At 41.5% G+C, this 22026-nt stretch overlaps 5 protein-coding genes and 1 pseudogene across 5 annotated transcripts; 3 read left to right on the forward strand and 3 right to left on the reverse strand.

Moving 5' to 3' along the window:
- Window positions 1–823: 823 nt before the first annotated feature.
- LOC104720687 (uncharacterized) lies at window positions 824–1357 on the forward strand. The gene has a single exon (XM_010438565.1). It carries the CDS (start codon window positions 824–826, stop codon window positions 1355–1357), a length of 534 nt encoding a protein of 177 aa, XP_010436867.1.
- A 4268-nt stretch (window positions 1358–5625) lies between these two features.
- On the reverse strand, window positions 5626–7542 carry LOC104719831 (U-box domain-containing protein 40 pseudogene; annotated as a pseudogene).
- A 1304-nt stretch (window positions 7543–8846) lies between these two features.
- On the reverse strand, window positions 8847–11539 carry LOC147937469 (uncharacterized). The gene is made up of 2 exons (XM_087470736.1): window positions 11446–11539; window positions 8847–10564 (listed from the first exon to the last, which is right to left on the reverse strand). Exon 2 carries the CDS (start codon window positions 10227–10229, stop codon window positions 8934–8936), a length of 1296 nt encoding a protein of 431 aa, XP_087326862.1. The 5' UTR covers window positions 10230–10564; window positions 11446–11539; the 3' UTR covers window positions 8847–8933.
- A 2982-nt stretch (window positions 11540–14521) lies between these two features.
- On the forward strand, window positions 14522–16000 carry LOC147937470 (uncharacterized). Its single transcript, XM_087468819.1, has 2 exons — window positions 14522–14656; window positions 14813–16000. The coding sequence occupies exons 1-2, from the start codon at window positions 14522–14524 to the stop codon at window positions 15998–16000; spliced, it is 1323 nt and encodes a 440-aa protein (XP_087324945.1).
- Window positions 16001–16851: 851 nt separating this feature from the next.
- LOC147937471 (uncharacterized) lies at window positions 16852–20167 on the forward strand. The gene is made up of 3 exons (XM_087468820.1): window positions 16852–18648; window positions 18714–19468; window positions 19798–20167. The coding sequence occupies exons 1-3, from the start codon at window positions 16852–16854 to the stop codon at window positions 20165–20167; spliced, it is 2922 nt and encodes a 973-aa protein (XP_087324946.1).
- Window positions 20168–20875: 708 nt separating this feature from the next.
- Window positions 20876–21721, reverse strand: LOC147937472 (uncharacterized). Its single transcript, XM_087468822.1, has one exon. It carries the CDS (start codon window positions 21719–21721, stop codon window positions 20876–20878), a length of 846 nt encoding a protein of 281 aa, XP_087324948.1.
- Between the last annotated feature and the right edge of the window lie 305 nt (window positions 21722–22026).

A 22026-nucleotide genomic window follows, 5' to 3' on the forward strand; every position in this document is an offset into this window, starting at 1 on the left:
TAGGTACTGAGGATGATGCAGGCAGCTGGTCACTAGTAAAGAAATCAGGTCGATCCCCGACAAACCCCGTCTCTGTTACTGCAGTTGCTTCGAAAACTTTGGCAAAGGAAGACACAACTAGCTCCACCTGTCGGTTTCAAGATCTCACAGAGACTCTTGAGGATGGAGAGTATGAACCTGAGGATCAAGAGACGGTTAAGTCCAAGTCTGAGGACCAATCAGTAAATGATGCTCAGGGGCATTCCGACTTCTCTGTTCTAAAGGCTAAGTCGCAGCGTGGGAGATCACGCTCTAGACCAAAGACTATAGTTAACCGTAAAGATCAACAAACAAGTGTCTCCGCAAATCAAGCAAAGAAAGCTTCCCTCGGGAAGCACTAATGATCATGTCATCCCTTTTTGCGTGGAATACAAGGGGTTTCAACAAAATGCAAAAACATAATGTGGTTCGAGAGAAGAAGCCGTTTTTTGGTTTCTTCTTCAAACTCGAGTCAATGAAGACAATTTTTAGAATATATTTGGGTCTGCTTTCCCAGGGTGGAAGGCTGAAACAAATTATGATTATCACAGGCTAGGGAGGATTTGGGTATGTTGGAGAGAAGAAGTAACAGTGCATATATGATATAAAAGCCCACAAATTATCACCTGTTGGGTTACTTCAGGAACAGGTGAACAATTTATGGTTTCATGCATGTATGCTATGAGAGGAGATCCAACAAAACAACGATATTTTTGTTCAAGGCCAGCTACCGTGGATCATTTTGGGGGATTTTAACGAGACATTAGCCTCATCGGAGCATTCTCGTGGTACTGTTGATTCTGCAATGCATGGATTTCAGTCTCTTATTTCTGATTGTGAACTTGATGACCTGGCATATGTGGGACCGTATTTCACCTGGTGGGACAATCAAGGGGACAATCCCATAGGTAAAAAACTGGATAGTGCAGTAGTAAATGGGGCGTGGGGACAATTTTTTCCAAACTCCTTCGCAAGCTTTGAGACTTGTGGTGTTTCTGACCACTGTCGGTGCAGTGTCAGCCTCTCTCACCAAGTGCATACTGCTCGTCGACTTTTCAAGTTCTTCACTTATCTTGGGGATTCGCCAAAGTTCCATTCGACAGTTCAGCAAGTTTGGGACGCCTTTGAGCCTCTCTACCACTCCAGATCAGCTCTCTTCCTTTATCACAAGAAACTTAAAAAGCTAAAATTCAGTTTGCGATCTTTGAACCAGGAGAAATATGGTGATATTCCAAAGAGGACTAGAGAGGCTTTCGATGCATTATGTGACTGCCAAAACGAGGCTTTGACGTCGCCTAGTGCTGAATCTTTTGCGGCGGTATCTGAGGCTATTGACTAGTGGAATCATTTAGCTGGGGTTGAAGAACAGTTTTATCGGCAAAAATCTCGACTGACATGGATGAAGTATGGAGACCAAAACACAGCATTTTTCCATCGCATTGCCCAGGCTCATGCTTCAAAAAATGTTATCCGACAGCTTAAGACTCAAGCATGGGAAACTATAACAGAGGCCTCAGAGATTAAGCGTGAAGCAGCTGCTCATTTCCAGCAATTTCTCCATGCGTGACCAGACAATATCGAGGAAGCTTCAACTGATTTCTTAGCAGACTTATTAGACTACCGTTGCACTGAGCGTATTGAATCTTCTCTTGTCTGTGATGTTACTGTCGAAGAAGTTAAAGGGGTCTTATTTTGATGCCATCCAGTAAAGTCTCGGGTCCTGATGGTTACCCTGTAGAATTCTATCATTCAGCGTGGGATATTGTTGGACCAGATTTTACTACGGCAGTTCAGTCTTTCTTCATATATGGTTTCATGCTCACAGAGTCAATACTAGCATACTCTCGTTGATCCCAAAGACCACAGACCTAGAAACAATGAAATATTATCATCCCATCGCTTGTTGACTATCATTGAACCGAACCAAACTGCTTTTATCAAGGACCGTCTACTCTTGGAGAATGTTCTCCTTGCCTCAGAGCTCGTAAAAGAATATCAGAAGTCCTCTATTTCTCCCTACAGTGCCATAAAACTTGACATCTCTAAGGCTTTTGATACAGTAGAATGTATGAAAATTCACACCAATGTCCGTACGTCCGTACACTCACCAAGATGGGTCGTCCGTACGGTTCGGAGGCTTAGCAAGTCCAGTCCAAGAGGAACAACCTCCAACGGTCACCAATACTTTGAGATCCTTCCATAGAGCCGTTGGTGAGATTAAGCAAGTGGGAAGCAAGTCAAACCAAGATCACATGTTAGCTTAAGGAGATGTCACTCTCATTATATGTAATTGTGCATAGCATCTTATGTAGAATATTCTGTATTGTAAATGTCTATATTTAGATTGTAGCCAGGAGCTAAATCAAGTTAGAAAAGAGATCATCTCTTTCTCCATTACACTAGAACACTCTCATATTTGTTATACTCTTTTACTCTATTTTTGCTCTGTTTTACACTCTGCCTCAATCTTTGTTCGATCTCACAATATCTCACAAATCTTTCCATACTCTTTTGTCCTCTTAAATTTTACATAGTATCAGAGCCTAGTTTTTCCATATTCTAAATCTCACACCCACCAAACACTTCCGCTCTAATCCCTTCTCCCATTTCTGCTCTGATCTCAAGAGTTGTTCATCTTTACTTGTTGGATAATAACTTTAATCAACGGACAACTCACCATGGAAGGCACCAAAACCTTTATCGTTCCAGTTACTCTCAAAGGAGAAAACTACTTATTGTGGGCAAGAACCACAAAAACAGCCCTATGTGGCCAAGGGCTTTGGTCCCATATTACTACAAATGAAGCTTCAAAGAGCAAAACCGCTGAAGACAGCAAAGAGCTTGACGCCAGTGGAGAAGACAAGTGGTTCCAAGAAGACCAAGGAGTTCTTGCCATCATTCAAAACTCACTTGATGCACCGGTCCTTGAAGCATACTCCTACTGTGAAACCGCAAAGGATTTATGGGATACACTTCAAAATGTTTTTGGGAATGTCACGAATGTAAACCGAATTTTTGAGATTAAGCGAGCCATCAACAATCTCAACCAAGAAGATATGGAGTTCACCAAACACTTTGGAAAATTCAGATCCCTTTGGGCTGAACTGGAAATGCTTCAACTGAGACCATCGACCCTACAATCCTAAACGAGAGGCGTGAACAAGACAAAGTGTTCGGACTACTCTTAACATTGAACTCCTCCTACAATGATCTCATTAAGCATATCTTGAGGTCAGATAAGCTCCCATTCCTCGACGATTTATGCAATCAGATTCAAAAAGAACATGGTTCTATCAGTCTATTTGGAGCCAAAGGAGAACTAATGACAACCAACAAAGTGGAGATTGCTTCTGCAAACAAAGGATACTACAAGCATGAAGACAAGAATCCACCCTTTTGTGAGCATTGTAAGAAGCCTGGTCACTTCAAGAGTCGATGTTGGATTCTTCATCCTCATCTTCGAACGAACCGTTCAATGACTGGTCATGGAGGACCAAGAGCTCACCAAGCAAACGTGATGGGAGAAGCAACAACCTCTACACCAAACAGTCATACTCTGGAGGGAATCAAAATCAGAGTTGTGATTATAGAAACCTTCCTTGGTCATCCATGTCCTTGGTTCATAAAACCTAATGATCTTATACCCAAACGGGGTCAAAGAAATCACCATTAAACCGGTTGCGATCGTCAGATATCGAGTTTTAGGGTTTGGTATGATCCGGAACTGCTTTGTAGCAGGTTTACAAACGATGTACTCTGGTATCGTTATCGCTCCTTTAAACCTATCACCGATACAGAGCAAAATCCCATGATGTGTATCACAAGCTTGGATCTTTGCGTTGTTCAGAGGAAGAAACTGAAGTGGAGATTTGGGTTTTATCTTCTTTTTCTTCTTGTTCTGCTTCAACGCCGGGGACGAAACGGGGGTGATACTAAACGATTTGTCCGCTCTATGGAGATGATGATCGATAAATCTCAACTTCGTTTGTTGCACTCTTTGTTTAGTAAACGGAATCTTGGAATCTCCGTCGCTGAACAATGAGAGAGGATCTCTTGAATCGCGTCTTGGTTCAACATCGCGCGTGGCCAGAGAAAAACCTTTGAGAGAATTGTTTTTCGATTGATCAGAGAAAAATAAGCTTTTTGTATCTGAAAGTTGGATTGCTCTATCCTTTATCTATATATAGAGAATAGAATAATTACCCTAATCCGTAAATAAATAGTAATTTGTCGAGGACGACAAGACTTTGGGGTACAAAGTTTCCTTTTCCTATTTGTGATTTCCCAAAAATAAAAATAAAATAAAAAGAAGCAAAACAACATCATTCAATCATTTTTTCCCATTTAATTAATAGTATATTTCATTTTTTTTTCATTGAACGACATGCCAATCTTTTAAAATGAAGTTTTTGTTTCTCATAGCAGTAAGTTTTTAATGATTTTATTAAATGTTAATGTGTGTCTGTTATGGTTTTTTTGTTGAATATCTTTTTGAAAAACTTGAACAATTGTGTGTTTATAATTTTTTTTTATCATAGAAATAAATAAATAGCAATTGGGGTACCAATTGAGACTTATATAATTGTTTTTGGTAAGCAATTGGAATGAGTACCAATTAAATTAACTTGGCATTGAAACAAAAAATATTATAGAAGAAATTCATAATTTAGTAATATTCATTGAAATCTAGATGAAAATGAATGCAATGTTAAAATCAAATTTATTCCAAATATATAATCTTGATGATTCCCCTGCCAGATTTAAACTACAGCAAACTGAAGATTGATACTATTTTTTTTTTCAGTAGGAGAATCAGTTCCCATCTCTTAATTAGGAATTAAAAAGTCATCCCTTAGTCTCTTTACAACTTTTTTTCATTGTTCCTTTTACTAAAAAAAAAAAAAATCAAAAGCAAAAGATAATAAGAAAAGAAAGGATGGGATCTCTGTTTTAGAAATCGCTAGGCACTAGTCGGGCGGTTGGGGTGGGCCTAGCGCCTAACGAAAAAATCAGATATTAAACGAAAATTAATCGGGGACTAGTTTTAGGGTTATTTTATTAAATTAATAATAAAATAAAAATATATAGTATTAAATATATGTAAAATTTTGTTATGTTAAAATAAAAATATCAAATAAAATATAAAACTATACGATTGTCTTTAAAATTACGGAAAACACATAAAAATGTAACTTTAAAAAAAAATTTACGATTTTCATAAAAGTTTGTACATTAGATATTGTAAAACATCATAAACTCTTAATTTAAATGTCTAAATAAAAAAAATACATATTTGATTTATATTTGGCTCTAAAAATATTTATTATATACAAAATTTGGCGGAAAATAATCAGATTAGACGAGTTATAATTAAATTAGACAGTATAATTGGATAATCGATGTTAGACAGAGACTAGTCATTAATCAAAACGGAAAGGATGGACTTAGCGATTTTGCGAGACATAATCGGTGCTAGGCGGAGATTTTTAGAACACATATGAGATTAACAAAAAGAAAAGCCACCCAAATTGCCATAATATACAAAGAACCCAGCCAGTCATAAAAAAAAATTTCACAAAAGAAAAATCTCATCTCCGAGACTCCAACTAATTACAACCCCAAACCCTATTATTTAGAATTTTTCTTAAAAAAAAATCCACAATTAATTCTTGTTTTTAGAAAAGCAAATAAATAACGAGTTAAAAAAAAAAAAAACACGTCAAAACTCGGCCGAGTTAACACACGATTTCTCACCACCAAGTCGATACCGGCTCCGACTAACATCATCGGAATTAAGCAACTCTTCCCAATCAACCTCCTCATTCTCCGGCGAATCATCATCTTCCATTTTAGCTCTCAACACTTCCAAAACTCTTCTCGCCTTCTGCTTAGCTCTCTCTCTCCCACTCCTCTCCACTTTCACCAACTCCTCCACCGCATTCGCCGCCATAGCCAACCCCTTAAACCTCAAACCACCGTCGTGACTCAGCCCATACAAAACCGCAAAACAGCTCTCCCTAGTCGACTTGTGAACCTCTCTAGCTCCTCTCAAAACCTTAACCATACATTCAACACCTCCCGAGTGACCGAGTCAAGCAAAGCTGGTCTACTCACCGGACACGAAGCCATGTTACAAAGAATCAACAAAACACGACCAATCATCTGTCCTAAATTCACCATGTTCAAAAGCATCTGAGCGGCTCCGAGCTTAACAAGCTTCCCTCTGTTGCTCTGCACTAGAGAGAGATGATACAGAGCCAACGCCGAGTCATGCCGAGTCAACTCAGTACCAACTCGGATCAGATGAAGCAGCGGCTCCAAAGCTCCGAGAACACCAATCGCCTTCTTGTTCTCGTCTTCCAAAGCTAAACTGAAGATAACCCCGGCGGAATGCTCCTGCGCTTCGACGGAGCCGCATTTCAAAACGTCGATCAACGGCGGAACGATTCCTGACCGTACGATCTTAACTTTGTTAGATTTCTCCAAAGACAAGTTCACAAGAACCGCCGTGACGTTCACCTGAACCGTCGCGTACCTCGAGACGATCAGTGACTTAAGTGCAGAGATGAGTCTCGTCGTACATAAACTGATTCTTGAACCTTCGTCGATTCTCGTAACGCGTCGAATCGAAACCAAAGCTTCTTCAATCTCTGAGATTCGATTACTCTTTAGCTTTATGAGTAAAGCTTCTTCTTCTGGTGTTAGGTTTGGTTCTAACGAATCGATTTCTCCAGACGAAGGTGAAGAGAAGCAACTAGGTTTAGTTGTTAATTGTAGTGTACGGCTCGATGAAGCTACTGACTCGTCGGAGCTTGAATTGAAGTAATTAGGTCTCCGATCAAGCTCAGTCGCGGCGTGGTTAAGTCTCACTGATGGTTTGTCTCTAATCGCTTGGATAAGCTCTTTCTCCGAAACAGAGACTTTTCTTCTTTGTGGCTTTTTCTCCATTTAAGTGAGTATAAGCTTCTCCGCGGTGGCGGAATCAAGCGGCTTCGGCGGTGGGAAACACCGGCGCTCACACCAGCTGAGAATTGCGGATTTCAAGGCGAGGTTTGGTATCACGGTGGAGAAATCTGGAGGTGGGTTTGGAGTAAAGCCTAGGTTTTTAGAAGCGATGACGCAAGCTCTCTCGCAGGAGTGACCGGAAGAGACTATGATTGGGTCAGCCATTAAAGAGCCTGAGATCGGACAGAGAAACTCAGATGGGATCTCTGGTTTGGTCGGAGAGTTGCTGTTTGATGAAGAAAGATGATGAGGAACGAGATAATGAGATTCTCCATTTGGATTTGCCGGCGAGAGATTCTCGTCGGGAAAAGGGTGTCGCTTTTGTCGTGTTGAGAATGAAGAACCATTAGGTTGATGACTGGTCGCTGAACCTCCATTTAAAAATTTGATTTTTCTGAGTGGAAGTAGCTAAAGTTGAAGCTTTGTTGAAGAAGAAGACCCATGAATGTTCTTGAGATTTTTGTGGGAGGGAGAGAGAGATTTGAGGAAACTGTGGATTTCAGGATCCAAGAGATTTGTGGATTTCAGGAAACTGTAAAAGACTATGATTGAGTGTCGAGAAACAACCTCTTCCTTGATCAGCCATCTCAAAATCCACAGATCCACAAATCTCTGTTACTCGATATATCAATTTTTGCATGTGTTAACTGTTTGGGTTGGGATTTTGTGGATTCACATGTGTGTGTGCTTGACTGCTTTCAACTGTTTTTTGTATATTGAGCTTTGAGCATTGATGATGTTTTTTCTTTTTCTTTTCTTCTTTCAACATTTGTTATTCTTAATTTCTTTAACAAAATAAAAATCTCATCTTTAAGGTTTTACCAAAATTAGATATTGATAACCAATTAGATTTTTTACCTATAATTTATAAAATAATATTTCAATACAGATCTTTAATAATATACATATGTATATATACTATATATATTAATAAATCTTATTTAATTTCATATGAATTAAAATTTAAGAGATATTTTGATATGACCCATATAAAAACAAATTTCTTTAATGGGATATAAGTTGTACTCTTCCTCTCCATATAAATACTATAACAAAGTATCATCCAAACAAAAACTGAAGTGTTATAAAGATAGATAAACCTCTAGCCTCTCAATTAGTGAGAAGTTAAATCATATATTCGTATGGTGACAGAAGATTAGTGATATGAAGCTAGTGATTCTTGGACAAACTTTTCGTTAATCTAAAAAGGTTGATGATATATGTCATATGTATAATAGATGAGCATGCTCAAAAGGAAAGCTTTAATTAATACGGTAATTTCATGTTTGATGCAATTATTATGCAAAAACAAAGTTTGTAAATAACCAAGAACAATACTGTCGTTTTCAGCTTTATGAATGTTCAAAAAGTTTTGCTTTATGTTTTTTGCCCTTTGTTTCTGGGAAGTCAATTTGTATTCTTTCTTCAGTGACTTTGATAGACATTTTCTCCAATTTTTAGTATCATTGACCCAATGATAGAAATGTATAGTTACTGTGATATTGAAATGTTTTTTTTGGGTAAGTAAATTAAATTGGTCTTTTAAATTGCTAGTAAATTAAAAGAGAAATATCTTAAAATAGTACTAAAACAATTTTAATGGACAATTGTAGCACACATCCCACAAATTTCCAAAAATAGCATTATTTAAAATATTAAAATATTTAAAATTAATTTTTAGAATTTTTTTTTTTAAGTTTGGGTTCTCATTTTCTCATTTAAGATATAGTTTTGAGGGATAGAGTTAAGTATTTTTAATTTAGGACTTAATTTTGAAAGATTAATTAGTGATATTTTTGGAATTTTAAAGATGTTGTGCTAAGTTTGGAAAAAAAACTTATTTTGATGCTACTTTTGAGAATCTCCCAAATTAAAATATGATCTTTATATAAAAAACATAAGTGATTCACTTACTTTTTTTTTAGATGACTAATGTTGATTAATAGCAGTTTTTTCTCTTCCTCTGCACTGTTCAAGCTTTTGTTCAATTCTATAACCTGTTTCTCTGCTGATGCCAACCGTGCTTCTAATCCTTTAACCTGAGTTGAGGAATGTCTCTTATGGGCCTCGTGTACCTCCACCAAACTAGAAAGTTCACTCTCTTTCTTTTTGTGTTGGTCTTTCAACTTTCCCAAGTCACCTTCGAGTTCTTCTTTCGTGATAGCTGCAACTAATTTTTCCACTTGTGAATCTCTCTTAAATTTCTCGTGTGCCTCTGCCAAACTAGAAAGCTCACTCTCTTTCTCTTTGTGTCGGTCTTTCAACTCTCCCAATTCATCCCTGAGGTCTTGTATGGTGTTCTGCGTCTGTTCAAGCTTGTCCGTAGTTTCCAAATTTTTCGAGGAGATGGCTTTGTTTTCTTCCTCTGCATCCTTACTCACACTTAAATCTGTGACCCGCTGTTGTAAGGATTCCACTTGAGCTTCTAGTTCGTAGATCTGCATGTTTTCCACTTTCAGCCAATTGTAAGCAGCTTCTTTCTCTACCAATGCTTTCTCGACACTGGTGATCTGATTCGACAATTCTGATTTCTCTTGCTTCTCTCTCTCAAGTTCTTCTTTCGTGATAGCTGCAACTAATTTTTCCGCTTCTGAATCTCTCTCAAGATCTATTATACGAGAACGAACTGACTCTAGGTCCCTCTGCAGTGTCGCTACTGTTTCTCCTAGTTCTTTTCTTTGCAACTGTGATTGGCTGTCCTTCTCAGTCAGAAGTAAAAGTTCGCCTTCTTTCTCAGCGAGCTGCTCTTTTAGTTCTTGTACGGTGGTCTGAGCTTGTTGGATCCCATCTGAAGTCTCCGAAACTTTCAATAGTAGAGATTTATTCTCTTCCTCTGCACTATTCATACCACTGGTCAGCTCCGAAACTTGCTGCTCCGATGCTTCTAGCTGTTGCTTGAAATTAGAAGCTTCATCTTTGAGCTGGTCACTCGTTGTTTTCCAATCTTCTGCAACTTTTTCAACTTCTTGAAATCTTTTGATACTATTGTCTCTTTCAGTTTGCAGTTCATCTCTCTCTTTTTTAAGATCTTCTAACTTCTGGTTCAGTTCGGTTTCTGTTTTGCCAGCGACTTCCAGTTTCTGATGCAGTTCCCTGTTATCAGTCAGAGCTGTTGTCTTTTCATCCTCAAGTTTTTGAGTTAAACCTGAGAGTTCAGTTCCTCTCTCGTCCATTGACTTCTCAAGTTCTGTGATTCTTGCAACCATTTCTCTGTTTTGCGCTTCCAATTGCTCAATTACGGTGGTCTTGCTTGCAATCTCCCTCTCAAGATCTATTATACGAGAACGAACTGACTCTAGTTCCCTCTGCAGTGTCGCTACTGTTTCTCCTAGTTCTTTATTCGCAACTGTGATTGGCTGTCCTTCTCTGTCAGAAGTAAAACTTCGCCTTCTTTCTCAGCGAGCTGCTCTTTCAGTTTGCTCGAATCAGCTGTGAGTTCCTCCAGTAGCATGATCTGTGCCCGTTCAAGCTCATCTGAAGTTTCTGATAATTTCGTGGACATTGTTTTGCTTTCTTCTTCTGCAGCCTTCAGACTTCAAGGCTGCAGACCAAACAATTCACAGAGAAACTTATCAGAAGAAACGTTAACGAGTAGCTTGTTCAAATTAAATAAATAATTAACAAAAAGAGGTACCATCCTTTTCAAAAATTTATGTTCGTAATATAATAACAGATTAGCAAACTAATAATAATAATAATAATTTATTGGGCTTTTTACAGAATCAAGATCATAGGTTTAATTCAACGAAAAGAGAATATAATAACAATAGAAAAAGATCTCATGAGGAGCCAAATCAGTTGTTTCTTTTCGTTCGTATATGTTACTAGAGTACCTTTCACAAACTATAATAAACAATACATTGAACAGCTTCAGTTCAACAAAAACAATCTCGAACCGGTCATCCAATACTACTTAAAATAAGCATCTCTTTCTAAGGAAATTACTAGTGAAAACTGTAAAACAAATACGAACAATAACAAGGAGGACCCTTTCAGCCCCAGAGAAACAATTCATATAGGAATCTAATAGTAAACTCTAAGCATGTCAAACTCATTAACAAAACCAGCCTGAATAGTTACAGAACAAACAAAAAAGTTAAATAAAAAACCCCAATCGTCAAAAACCTCGAAGACTAACAAATACAAGTTTTGGAAACTGAAGGTCGTGATCTTGATTCACCTTATATTAACCCTACAACAAACTTTTAATGAGCCGAATCAACGATAACCCAACTGATCTAACTCTAAATTAAACCATCTGACGATTCAAATCCAAGAGATAAAGCCGTAAGACCAAAAAGCCTGATGGAAGAAAGAAGCAAAGCAACATAGACAGACTAGTACTTCAAAATCGATTATCCAAACTCATCCCGAGAAAACGAAGCTACCAAAAAAAATCATTTCTAAACCCTAGAATTTTACCTGGAGGAGAGAGACGATGGGGGAATCTTTTCGTAAACTCAGTGCCGTGCTTACTTGATATAAAAAGAGGCAATAGCCCTAGGCCACATCCCAATCATATATTTTTTTAGGCCACATTTTGTTAAAATTTATTCAGTTAATTTTAATATTCGAGTGTTTTTAAGTAAAAATTTGATCTTTTATCATCATTAGCATTTATCTTTTTGTTGTCATCTTTTATACTTCTTAATATTTGATCCAAAAACTCTATGCAAATTTATTTTAATCCAAATTTTAGATAATATAGTGTTGATTAAATTTTAAAAAATAATTTTTAATAATTTAGCCCTAGGCCTCTCGAGTCGTTGGCACGACACTGCGTAAACTCGTACCCGGCTCTGCACTACACGCTCCACTCAATTCTTGTCAACCCGGTCAAAACATCATTTGACTGTATTATCGTGTGTGACGCTTTTGCTACCGATAATATAATATTAGTTGATTTTTTTGTTTACATTTTTTATTATATTCATTCCCAATCAGAGAAAAGGAAAATTTTAGTTGACTGTATATAATATTAGTTGACTGTATTATCATATTACATTTTTTTGTAAGACTATCCTCATTATTGTATTGTTTCTTAAAGCAATTTTTAATAATAAAAAGGAAGAAGAAACTTTGTTAAGAGAAAAGGAAAATTTTGTTGATTATTGGTAGAACCAAATTAAGGTGTTTCTTAGTAATAAATATAGTAAAAATAATAATTAATAACTTAAAATATTCAAAATTATTTTTTATATATCATAGAAAACATATTTTAATAATAAAAACATAAAATAACATACAACATTTAAAATTAAAACATAAAACATTAAAAAAAAAATGTCGTCTGGTTCACCGAAACCAAATCGACGGCGAATCCATGGAGAATCAGATGTGGGAATCAATTGGAAGAGAAGAAAGAAGGAACTTGGCGATTTTGTCGAGAGAGAGATAGAAGAGAGAACTCGAAAATGAAAGAGAAAGACCAAAAAAAATTTACCCCGTTAATCTCATTTCACCTTTTAACCCATTAATATTGCGCTACCTGTTCTCCTCATCGCAATGCAACACTGTTGGAGCAAAGAGCACAAAAAATATATATATATATTTGAAGGTGACTGCAAGCAGATTACCGATATCCTGAACGGAAGCAGTCTCAATTTTAGAAGCTTTAATTGGATTCGTAACATCAACTACTGGAAAACTCGCTTTGATGATGTAACTTTCAAGTGGACATCCAGAAACAACAATTGGGCAGCTGATTTGTTGACCAAAACTTTGATTCCAAACAATTTATGTTATTATGTGTATTCCTCTTGTTCCTTATTTTCTGTTCACTTTTCCTAATTAATAATAAAGAAGTCGTTAAAAAAAATCCGGGCATGTGTAATGCCGTAATTAAAGTTTACCACATGATTAACGCCTCACCTTACACGAAGTAAGTGCCTTTCCCGCCCTTTTTTACATAATTATAAGACTGATGATTTTATACTACGCTAGTATTAGACCCATGCCATGCACGAGACAATATATTTTTTATTCAAGCAAAATCTACAATTTTTCTTGTAAATAAATATGAAAAATTGAAAAAGATAGTCAGCCGAAGGACTTTTAAAAACCTGACTCTACACTACAAAATTGAATAATTTGAAAGAGTCTATTTTCCGAGTATCTCTAACGACAGCTCATTTCGATTTTCACATCCCGGCTTCCTTTTAGTATTCTTTGTTTCTTTCCCTTGTTCAACTTAATTATCTTTCTTCTATATATCAGAAGTTTACATAAATATAATAGAAGAGAAGAGAAGGAACGTAAACACACTCACATTTTTAGTATGTTCGATACTCTCCTCAGAAGCACAAGTTGTTTGTGCATGTTTTTGTATCTGAGTCCAGCAAATTTACTCTTTAAAAAATTTAGACTACTAACTTATTAATGAGTACACTACACTACATGCTAGGCCAATAATATCACTCCCGAGAATTTTAAATTTGTATGCTTATTTCTTTTCTTCATAAATTATAAATCGCAAACTGGAGAAAGGACACCTTGTGACCAAGTCTCCTTGTCCTTCACAAGTTATGGTATCTCTTTCACTATACATACGGGAAAATCATCAACCAATTCATCAGATACAAAAAAAACCTTTTAATTTCTATCTGATCGAATCATTATATATAAATCCTCTACTCGTTGGCGATGATGAAGAAAAACTAGGTGTAATCCACTCAGAAACCGGAGAAGAAGGATCTAATTCGTGGGTTTTGGAGAATAGTTTTGGAAAGTCTTGGGTGAATGTGAAGGATGCGAAAATTCCAACGTTGTAAGAGAACCGTTTGACACCCGTATGGTTTCCCAAGTAACGATGTTGTATCGATTGCGAGTAGTCATAACCTCGGTCTCTACAACATGAGTCGCAACAACTATCAATATTTGATCAAGAGTGAATATGTCTTACCTTACTATGAACCAGCCAGAAAATGTATATATGATCCCTTTCTACTCAGACTTCGTCAGAGTTGGTATGAATAGAAAAGCAAACTAGAGCATTGTTGTACCCACGATCTGTCATCTCGAGCAATAGGCAAAGGGCCTAGGCCGGGCACGTCTAATGGGCCAATAGCGTATTACTGATCGGCCCATCAGGCCCGGAGAAAGGAAGAGAGCACGAGGATGCTTCGCGTTGGTCAGCTCGCAGCTCGGGCTTGGTCAAAGATTCCCGCATTCAAGACGATTAATTAGGACACGCAAATCATGCCCTATTAATTATGCATTAATTAGGTAATAAATTGGTCGGTATAAATATGTAAGGGGGGAGTCTTTTGTAAGGGGGTGAAAAACATTTTCCAAAAGAGGCAATACAATACACTCTCAAAAACTCTCTCGAATCCAGTTCGGAACTTCTAAACGGTGATAAGCTCCTCCACATTCGAACCACTTCGGAAGGAGAAAATCGATTCCAGTTCACACATTTGGCGCTAGAAGGAGGGGAGTTATCGCCTGACTCTCATTAGTTCCGACTTCATATACAAATCCACTACACACAACCACCGCTATGGCAACCAACTCTCCCAGTCAGGCATCCCTGGAGGTGATTCAGAAGCTCTTGCAGGACTTGTCTGAGAAGTCCAATCGTCAGCAAGCCGCCTCCGCCGCTCTTACCGAACGTTTTGACAGCCTGGAGGGTGAGGTCTCCACCCGTTTGGAGGAAGTCACGACGTCCGTAGCTGACCTCTCAGCCTCCCACCGCGCGTACGCCGATCGGGTTGATCTCTTGTCCTCCGACCAAAACCCACGTCGACGTGCTTTGGATTTTTCCGGTGTTACTCCACCTTCCACCTCGTAGGTGGCAGCAACAAATGTCACTCCGGGAGATTCATTCCCACCTCAAGTCAACACGCAAACAGTGCCATCGCTGGTTGGCGATGGCCACACTCCGGTTCAGCCCGGTGTCGCCAGATCTTTCGAGGTCCCAGTCCGTCTTCCTCTCCCTGTGGATGAAAACACTTCGACTCCGGAGTATGTTACCAATCCCGAGATCTTCCGCATGCAGAGCGAAATCCGGGACATGCGGTCTGCGATGCACAGTGCAACCACTTCAGCTCCGGATATCTTTCGAGTGATCGAGGAGTCGAGGCGAACTCCTTTTTCCGATCAAATAGCCCGAGTCCACATCAAAGATACTGGCAAAATTAAGTTCTCGAGCTACGAAGGAAAAGGGGATCCGACCAATCATCTCAAGACTTTCATGTTGACAGCTAGTCGGGTGGACCTCGAGCCTCACGAAGCTGACGCTGGGTACTGCAAGCTGTTCGCAGAAACGTTTTGTGGACCAGTACTACTTTGGTTCGCGTCTTTAGCAGCCGGCTCCATAACAAATTTCACTGAACTGTCAACCTCGTTCGTCAAGCAGTATTCTAGCTTAATCGAAACCGCGGTGACAGATGCTCAGCTTTGGAACTTAAGCCAAAAGGGTGGAGAATCTCTCCGGTCTTACATAACAAAGTTCAAGGAAATCCAGGTCAAGATTCCAGGACTCTCGGACTCCACAGCCCTGGCTGCGCTTAAAAACGGCCTCTGGCACAAATCTCGCTTCCGCGAAGAGTTATCCGTGAATCGGTTCCCAACCATTCAGGACGCGTTACACCGGGCATCGAACTGGATAGTCGCAGAGGAAGACAAAATTGCCGCTGCGCAAAAACAAAACGCTTCGACTACAGGAAAACCACGGTTTGAAGCGCCTGCCAAGAAAACTCCACCTACGACTCCAAAGTCCGGGCCTAGCACGTTCGCAGTCACTCAATCTCCTAAAAAGAATTCTCCAAAGAATTCACCGTCCAAACCTCTATTTTCACCGCGCTCCAAGAGCGGTGTACTCCCAAGTAACAAGTGGGTCCGAGATGAGGACACGTATTGCGAGCTCCACAAAACCAATAGTCATTCCACTCGTGACTGCAAGAAGCTGATGCACCTCCTCGCAGAAAAGTATGTGGCGGGAGAAATGCCAAATGTAACAATCGAGGAGTTGGAGTAGAAAGTGACTCCCGGGGTGGACGAAGATGCCCCACCTTCAAAGAAACCGAAGCAGTCTGATGGCAATGAAACCCCCAAGAAAAGAATCGACGTGATAATGGGGGGATCGCGCCTCTTTCGTAACTCCATCACCGCGATCAAAGACCATCAGCGGAAGCTCGCTAGCCCCTAGCCAAAGCGCGCTAGGGTTGCGGCAAGCGATCTACCTGAGGTTTCTTTCTCCGAGAAGGAAACTGAGGAGCTGGACACTCTACACGTTGACGCACTCGTCTTTCACTTGACGTGGCGAACCACGAGGTCTGCCGAATCCTAATTGACACTGGGAGTTTGGTAGACTTGATTTTCCTCGAGACGCTCGCTAGAATGGGGATCGGGAAAGAACACATCGTAGGACCGCCCTCACCTTTGGTCTCGTTCACTAGCGAGACGTCAATGTCTTTGGGCACGATAACACTACCGGTGTCCACTCAAGGAGTGGTTAAAATGGTGGAGTTCACGGTTTTCGACCGACCTGCGGCCTATAACGTTATTTTGGGAACTCCCTGGCTCTACCAGATGAAGGCAGTGGCCTCGACGTACCATCAGTGCGTCAAATTTCCAACCCCGCAAGGAGTCCGGGAAATTCTGGGAAGCCAAAGGACGGCAAGGAGCTGCTATCTCGCAAGTCACAAACTCCTGGTTCAATAGCAACCACAGCTCGAGGTCCCGAAGAATCCAGTTTGGACGCAGCTAAAAGGTGACCTCACTGAGTCCATTTTTATCAATGATAGTTTTCCGGATCAAGAAATCAAGATCGGAGGGGGATTGGATAGCGAGCTCCGCGCCAGTCTGATAACCTTCCTAAAAGAAAATATGGCCACCTTCGCGTGGTCCGTAGACGAGATGCCCGGTATCAGTCCAGAAGTTATCTCCCACGAGCTGAATGTGGACCCGACGTTCCGACCTGTAAAGCAGAAGCGAAGGAAGCTGGGTCCTGAGCGAGCTGAAATCGTCAACAAAGAGGTGGAACGTCTACTGAAGGCGGGACAGATACGCGAAGTGAAGTATTCTGAATGGCTCGCAAACACGGTGATAGTCAAAAAAAAGAATGGAAAATCACGAGTTTGCGTTGATTTCACCGACCTGAACAAGGCATTCCCCAAGGATAGCTTTCCACTTCCGCATATCGACAGGCTAGTCGAGTCCATTTCGGGTCACGAGCTGATGTCTTTCATGGATGCCTTCTCCGGCTACAACCAAATCCTTATGAACCCGGATGACCAGGAGAAGACTGCATTCATTACGGACAGCGGGATTTATTGTTACAAGGTGATGCCTTTTGGGTTAAAGAATGCGGGAGCAACTTACCAGAGGCTGGTAAACCGTATGTTCGAACACCAGCTCGGAAAGACCATGGAAGTCTACATCGATGACATGCTGGTAAAATCAATGGAAGCTAGCTCGCATCTCGCGGATCTGAAAGTTTGCTTCGACATCCTGAATCAGTTCGAGATGAAGCTTAACCCCACGAAATGCACTTTTGCAGTCCCATCAGGGGAGTTTTTGGGGTATATCGTCACAGAAAGAGGAATCGAAGCGAATCCGAGGCAGATTAATGCTTTCTTGTTTATAAGTTCTCCTAGGACTTTACGCGAAGTGCAACGCCTTAATGGACGGATCGCAGCCCTCAACCGCTTCATCTCTCGATCTACGGACAAATGCCTCCCGTTCTACCAGCTGTTGCGAAAAGGGAGAAAAAACTTCTTATGGGATGCGAAGTGCGAAGAGGCGTTCGCTCAGCTCAAAGCCTATCTGTCTGAACCACCGGTCTTGGCTAAGCCCGAGTTCGGTGAGCCACTCTTTCTTTACGTAGCTGTCTCGGACAGTGCAGTCAGCGGAGTCTTGGTTCGGGAGAAAAGGGGGGAGCAGCGACCAATTTACTATGTCAGTAAGTCATTTACAGGGGCGGAGTCCAGGTACCCTATGATGGAGAAATTGGCCTTAGAAGTTGTCACTTCGGCAAGAAAGCTGCGACCTTACTTCCAGTCCCATACAATCATAATCCTGACGACGCAACCACTTCGGACGGCGTTACATAGTCCGAGCCAGTCCGGGAGACTAGCTAAATGGTCTGTCGAGTTGAGTGAATACGACATCGAGTTCCGGACTCGAACCTGTGCTAAGGCGCAAGTGCTGGCTGATTTTTTGATCGAACTCCCACTAGCCACTTCAATTAGCGACAACGTTGAAGTCCCATGGACGTTGTATGTTGACGGCGCTTCCTCCAGATCGAGAGCAGGAATTGGGGTCCGCCTCACTTCTCCTATTGGCGAAGTAATCGAGCAGTCATTTCGCTTGGCTTTCAGCGCGTCAAACAATGAAGCCGAGTATGAATCCTTCCTTGCTGGTTTACGCCTCGCAGTAGGGATTGGAGTCCGACGACTCCGAACTTTTTGCGATTTGCAGCTGGTCACCAACCAGTTTTTGGGGGAGTACGAAACAAAGGATGGTCGTATGGAGGCTTATTTGTCCACAGCTCGAGAGTTAGTCGCTAAATTCGAGGATTTTGAAATCACTAAGATCCCGCGAAGTGAAAATTCCGCTGCGGACGCTTTAGCATCTCTGGCATCCACTTCGGATCCTGCGATGACTAGGATTATCCCCGTCGAAGTCATCCAGTTTCCAAGCATCCGTCTAGAGAGCTCGAATGTCGTCACCCGGGCAAATAAAAAAAGTTGGCTGCTAAGGAGGCAGCTCGCGAGGCGACTGCGGACTCTTTGCCATCAGAGGATCCAGCCCCCACTATGCCTACTCCGATGGAAGTTCACCCACCTCTAGCTGAACTAGACGCGAGTCAAACTCCGGAATCGTCGAGCTCATCAGTTGACAATCAAGCTGTTATCCCACATACTACTTCGGGCAGTGCGAGTTCTAACAGCTGGGCGGCAGGTGATTGGTGGAGCCCGATCTGGGCTTACTTGCAAAAAGAGGAACTCCCAGCTGACAAATGGGCGGCCAGGAAACTCAAGATTGTCAGTGCACGGTATTGCATCTACAACGGAATACTCTTACGCCGAAGTGTAGCTGGTCCTTATCTAACATGTGTTGCCGGTAAAGAGTCTGCGATGCTAATGCGAGCTGTTCATGACGGTCCCAATGGGAATCACTCCGGAGGTCGGACTCTGGCTTTCAAAATCAAAAGGCAAGGCTACTTCTGGCCCACTATGGTCACGGACTGCGAAAATTATTCTCGAGCTTGTGAGAAGTGCCAAAAGCACGCCCCGTCAATCCACCAGCCTACCGAGCTCCTGTCTTTGGTGTCCGCACCTTACCCATTCATGAGGTGGTCTATGGAAATCATTGGTCCATTGCATCGGGGACCAGGAGGAGTTCAGTACGTGCTTCAGTACGTGCTCGCTCTTACCGATTATTTCTCCAAATGGGTGGAGGCAGCGACCTACGTTAAGGTAACAAGTGAAGAAGTGGAACAGTTCGTGCTGAAAAGTTAATTTATCGCTACGGTGTTTCCCGCGAAATCGTCACGGAACATTGGCCCACAGTTCATCTCCTCGAGTTCGAAGAGTTTTGCACGAAGTGGAAGATTCGACTCAATAAGGCAACTCCTCGTTACCCGCAAGGTAATGGGCAAGCCGAGGCGATGAATAAGGTCATTCTTGGCTAACTTGAAGAAACGGCTCGATTCTCGCAAAGGGCGCTGGCCAGACGAACTGCAAGGCGTTCTTTGGGCAATTCGAACAACACCTCGCCGGGCCACTAATGAAACACCTTTCTCCCTGGTTTACGGAGTTGATGCCGTAGTCCAGCTGACATAGAGGTCCCTGGAGTCCGTACCTCACTGAACCCATTCCGAGCTGAGGAAAATGAGAATACCTACAGGATACTCCTCGACACAATCAATGACCGTCGGGACCAGGCCTTAGTTCGGATCCAGAATTACCAGAACGCAGTAGCTCAGTACTATAACTCCAAAATCCGAGGCAGGCCCTTGGCAGTTGGCGACCTAGTCCTCCGAAAAGTTCACGAGAACACCGAGGAGCTCAATGCAGGGAAGCTGGAAATTAACTGGAAGGACCGTACAGAATTACTCGCGAGGTGCGAAATGGGGTGTATCAGCTCGAGATTCAGAGGGAAAACCAGTCCCGAGGTCCTGGAATTCCTTACACCTTAAACTCAGGTTTACAGTTAATCTTTTGTATCGAACTACGTTTAGTTTGATCCCGATAAGGGTACGTAGGCAGCCCACTTCGGGTCCAGCTATCCATATTAATAAAATCTAAAGTTTTCTTAAACTTTTTTATTAGTAATGGTTCAAAAAAAAAATATATATAAAAAAAAAAATCAAAACCGAAGTCCTACTTCGCATATATTTAAAAAAAAAAAAAAAAAAAAAAAAAAAAAAACAACACACACCGAAGTCAGACTTCGCATATATCATTTAAGGCCGAGGTTCAACTTCGCAAGTCTAAACCGAAGTTCTTACTTCGTATTCAGCTTTACTTTAAGTCGAAGCTTGGTTTTGCGAAACTCTAACCTAAACCGAAGTTCTCACTTCGTACTCAGCTTTACTTATTAAAGTCGGAGCTTAGTTTCGCAAAATTCTAATCTAAACCGAGGTGTTCACTTCGTACTCAGCCTTACTAAAGTTGGGTGTCACTTTTGCGAACTCTTAAACCGAAGTTCTTACTTCGTGTTCATTTCTGCTCGTATCATCTTTTCAAACAAAGATTGCGGATATGAAGTTCGCATTTATCATGACAAAAGCAAAAAAATTTTGAAGACGGAGTGGTCACCTTGACCAAAACACTTCAAAGCAAGTCTAAAAATAAATACGACAAACAGGAGGGCAACCCGTGCCAAAAACAACCCGATATAGAAATTACTGAGTATAGGGAGCGGGGTCCGATGCCGCTTCATAAAGGGCCAGTCCCATCTCTTCAAGCTCCTCTACCGACTTGGTGTTCGCCAGAAAGTCGTCCATCCCCTGATTCGACATTTGCCCGAGATTAGTGCCGGACTCGTCGATTGTAATGCTCGAAGGGTGTTCGCTGCACAAAAGATCGGGCGTATCCGCCAAAAGGTCCGAAAATCGAGAGAGGTCGAGGTCACGGAGAGTTACCTTCGAAACCTTTTCGTCGGCCTCCTCCTCGTCAGCTTTCAGGAGCCCGAGCTCGGCTTCCATGTCTTGGATCTCTCCCCTCGAGATCTCCTCGATCAACATCCGGTTAGCCCTGATCTCAACGGCTCGGATCTTGGCTGGGGCCAGCTTCTCCCTCTCTTCAAAAGTGACTTTCACCTCCTCGACTAATGGACGGAGAGTTCGCCTCATTGCTTGCCTTTCTTCTCTCCGCACCCTCTCAATCTCGCAGGTATTGCCAGCTTCGAGTAGCTGGTTGCGGAGCTCGATCTCGTGCAACCTATTCTTTGCCGCCTTCGCATCCTCGCGGCCTCGTATTAGAGGTCCCCCGCCTTCTTTAGCTTGTCTTCGGAGGTCTTCGTTGGCAATTCCGAGGTCGAGCACCTGTACCTCGGCTTTCTTCATCCGAGCCCGGATCTGTTCGGCTCTCTCCACGGTAGAAGTGTTTTCGGCTTCTAGTCTGGCATACTCCTTCACTTGGGCTTCCAGGTCAGCAATCTTTTCCCGGAGAAGGCTCACCTCGGAAGATGAAGGAGAGGCAAACAACTTACCTTCATAAGACGCCACCGAAGAGTTGAACTCGATCATTAGCTGGGAAAGCGCGGTTTGTTAAAAAAGGCGAAGGAGGTAAGGGAAAACCAAAATTGAGGAAGTATGTGTCACTAACCTCGCCAATCTTGTCTGCAAAACGGAAGAAGTTCGCTGCGGTTGAGCTCGGACATGTCCGCAAACGCCGGAACCCGAACTCCTGGCCGAGTATAGCTCCTCATCAGGTCAACTGGGGATGCAGGGGGAGCTGAAATGTTCGAGAAATGTTATTTTACTTGGTCCCCGAGACCCAAAAAAAAAAAAACCTCGAGTTATCATTACCCCGGATTCCTTTGTAGAAGGAA

The sequence above is a fragment of the Camelina sativa genome, chromosome 10, assembly GCF_030686135.1.
Source record: "Camelina sativa cultivar CO46 ecotype springtype chromosome 10, ASM3068613v1".
Taxonomy (NCBI): Eukaryota; Viridiplantae; Streptophyta; class Magnoliopsida; order Brassicales; family Brassicaceae; genus Camelina; species Camelina sativa.

Excerpts from the sequence above, each read along its gene's own strand:
- LOC104720687 (XM_010438565.1), top strand. The coding sequence starts at position 824 with ATGCATGGATTTCAGTCTCTTATTTCTGATTGTGAACTTGATGACCTG.
- LOC147937469 (XM_087470736.1), bottom strand. The coding sequence starts at position 10,229 with ATGGTTGCAAGAATCACAGAACTTGAGAAGTCAATGGACGAGAGAGGA.
- LOC147937470 (XM_087468819.1), top strand. The coding sequence starts at position 14,522 with ATGGCAACCAACTCTCCCAGTCAGGCATCCCTGGAGGTGATTCAGAAG. Across the intron at positions 14,657-14,812 it reads TTGACAGCCTGGAGGGTGAG|GTGGCAGCAACAAATGTCAC; the intron begins GTCTCCACCCGT and ends TCCACCTCGTAG.
- LOC147937471 (XM_087468820.1), top strand. The coding sequence starts at position 16,852 with ATGGCCACCTTCGCGTGGTCCGTAGACGAGATGCCCGGTATCAGTCCA. Across the intron at positions 18,649-18,713 it reads CTAGGATTATCCCCGTCGAA|TTGGCTGCTAAGGAGGCAGC; the intron begins GTCATCCAGTTT and ends AAATAAAAAAAG. Across the intron at positions 19,469-19,797 it reads ACAAGTGAAGAAGTGGAACA|TCCAGCTGACATAGAGGTCC; the intron begins GTTCGTGCTGAA and ends TTGATGCCGTAG.
- LOC147937472 (XM_087468822.1), bottom strand. The coding sequence starts at position 21,721 with ATGATCGAGTTCAACTCTTCGGTGGCGTCTTATGAAGGTAAGTTGTTT.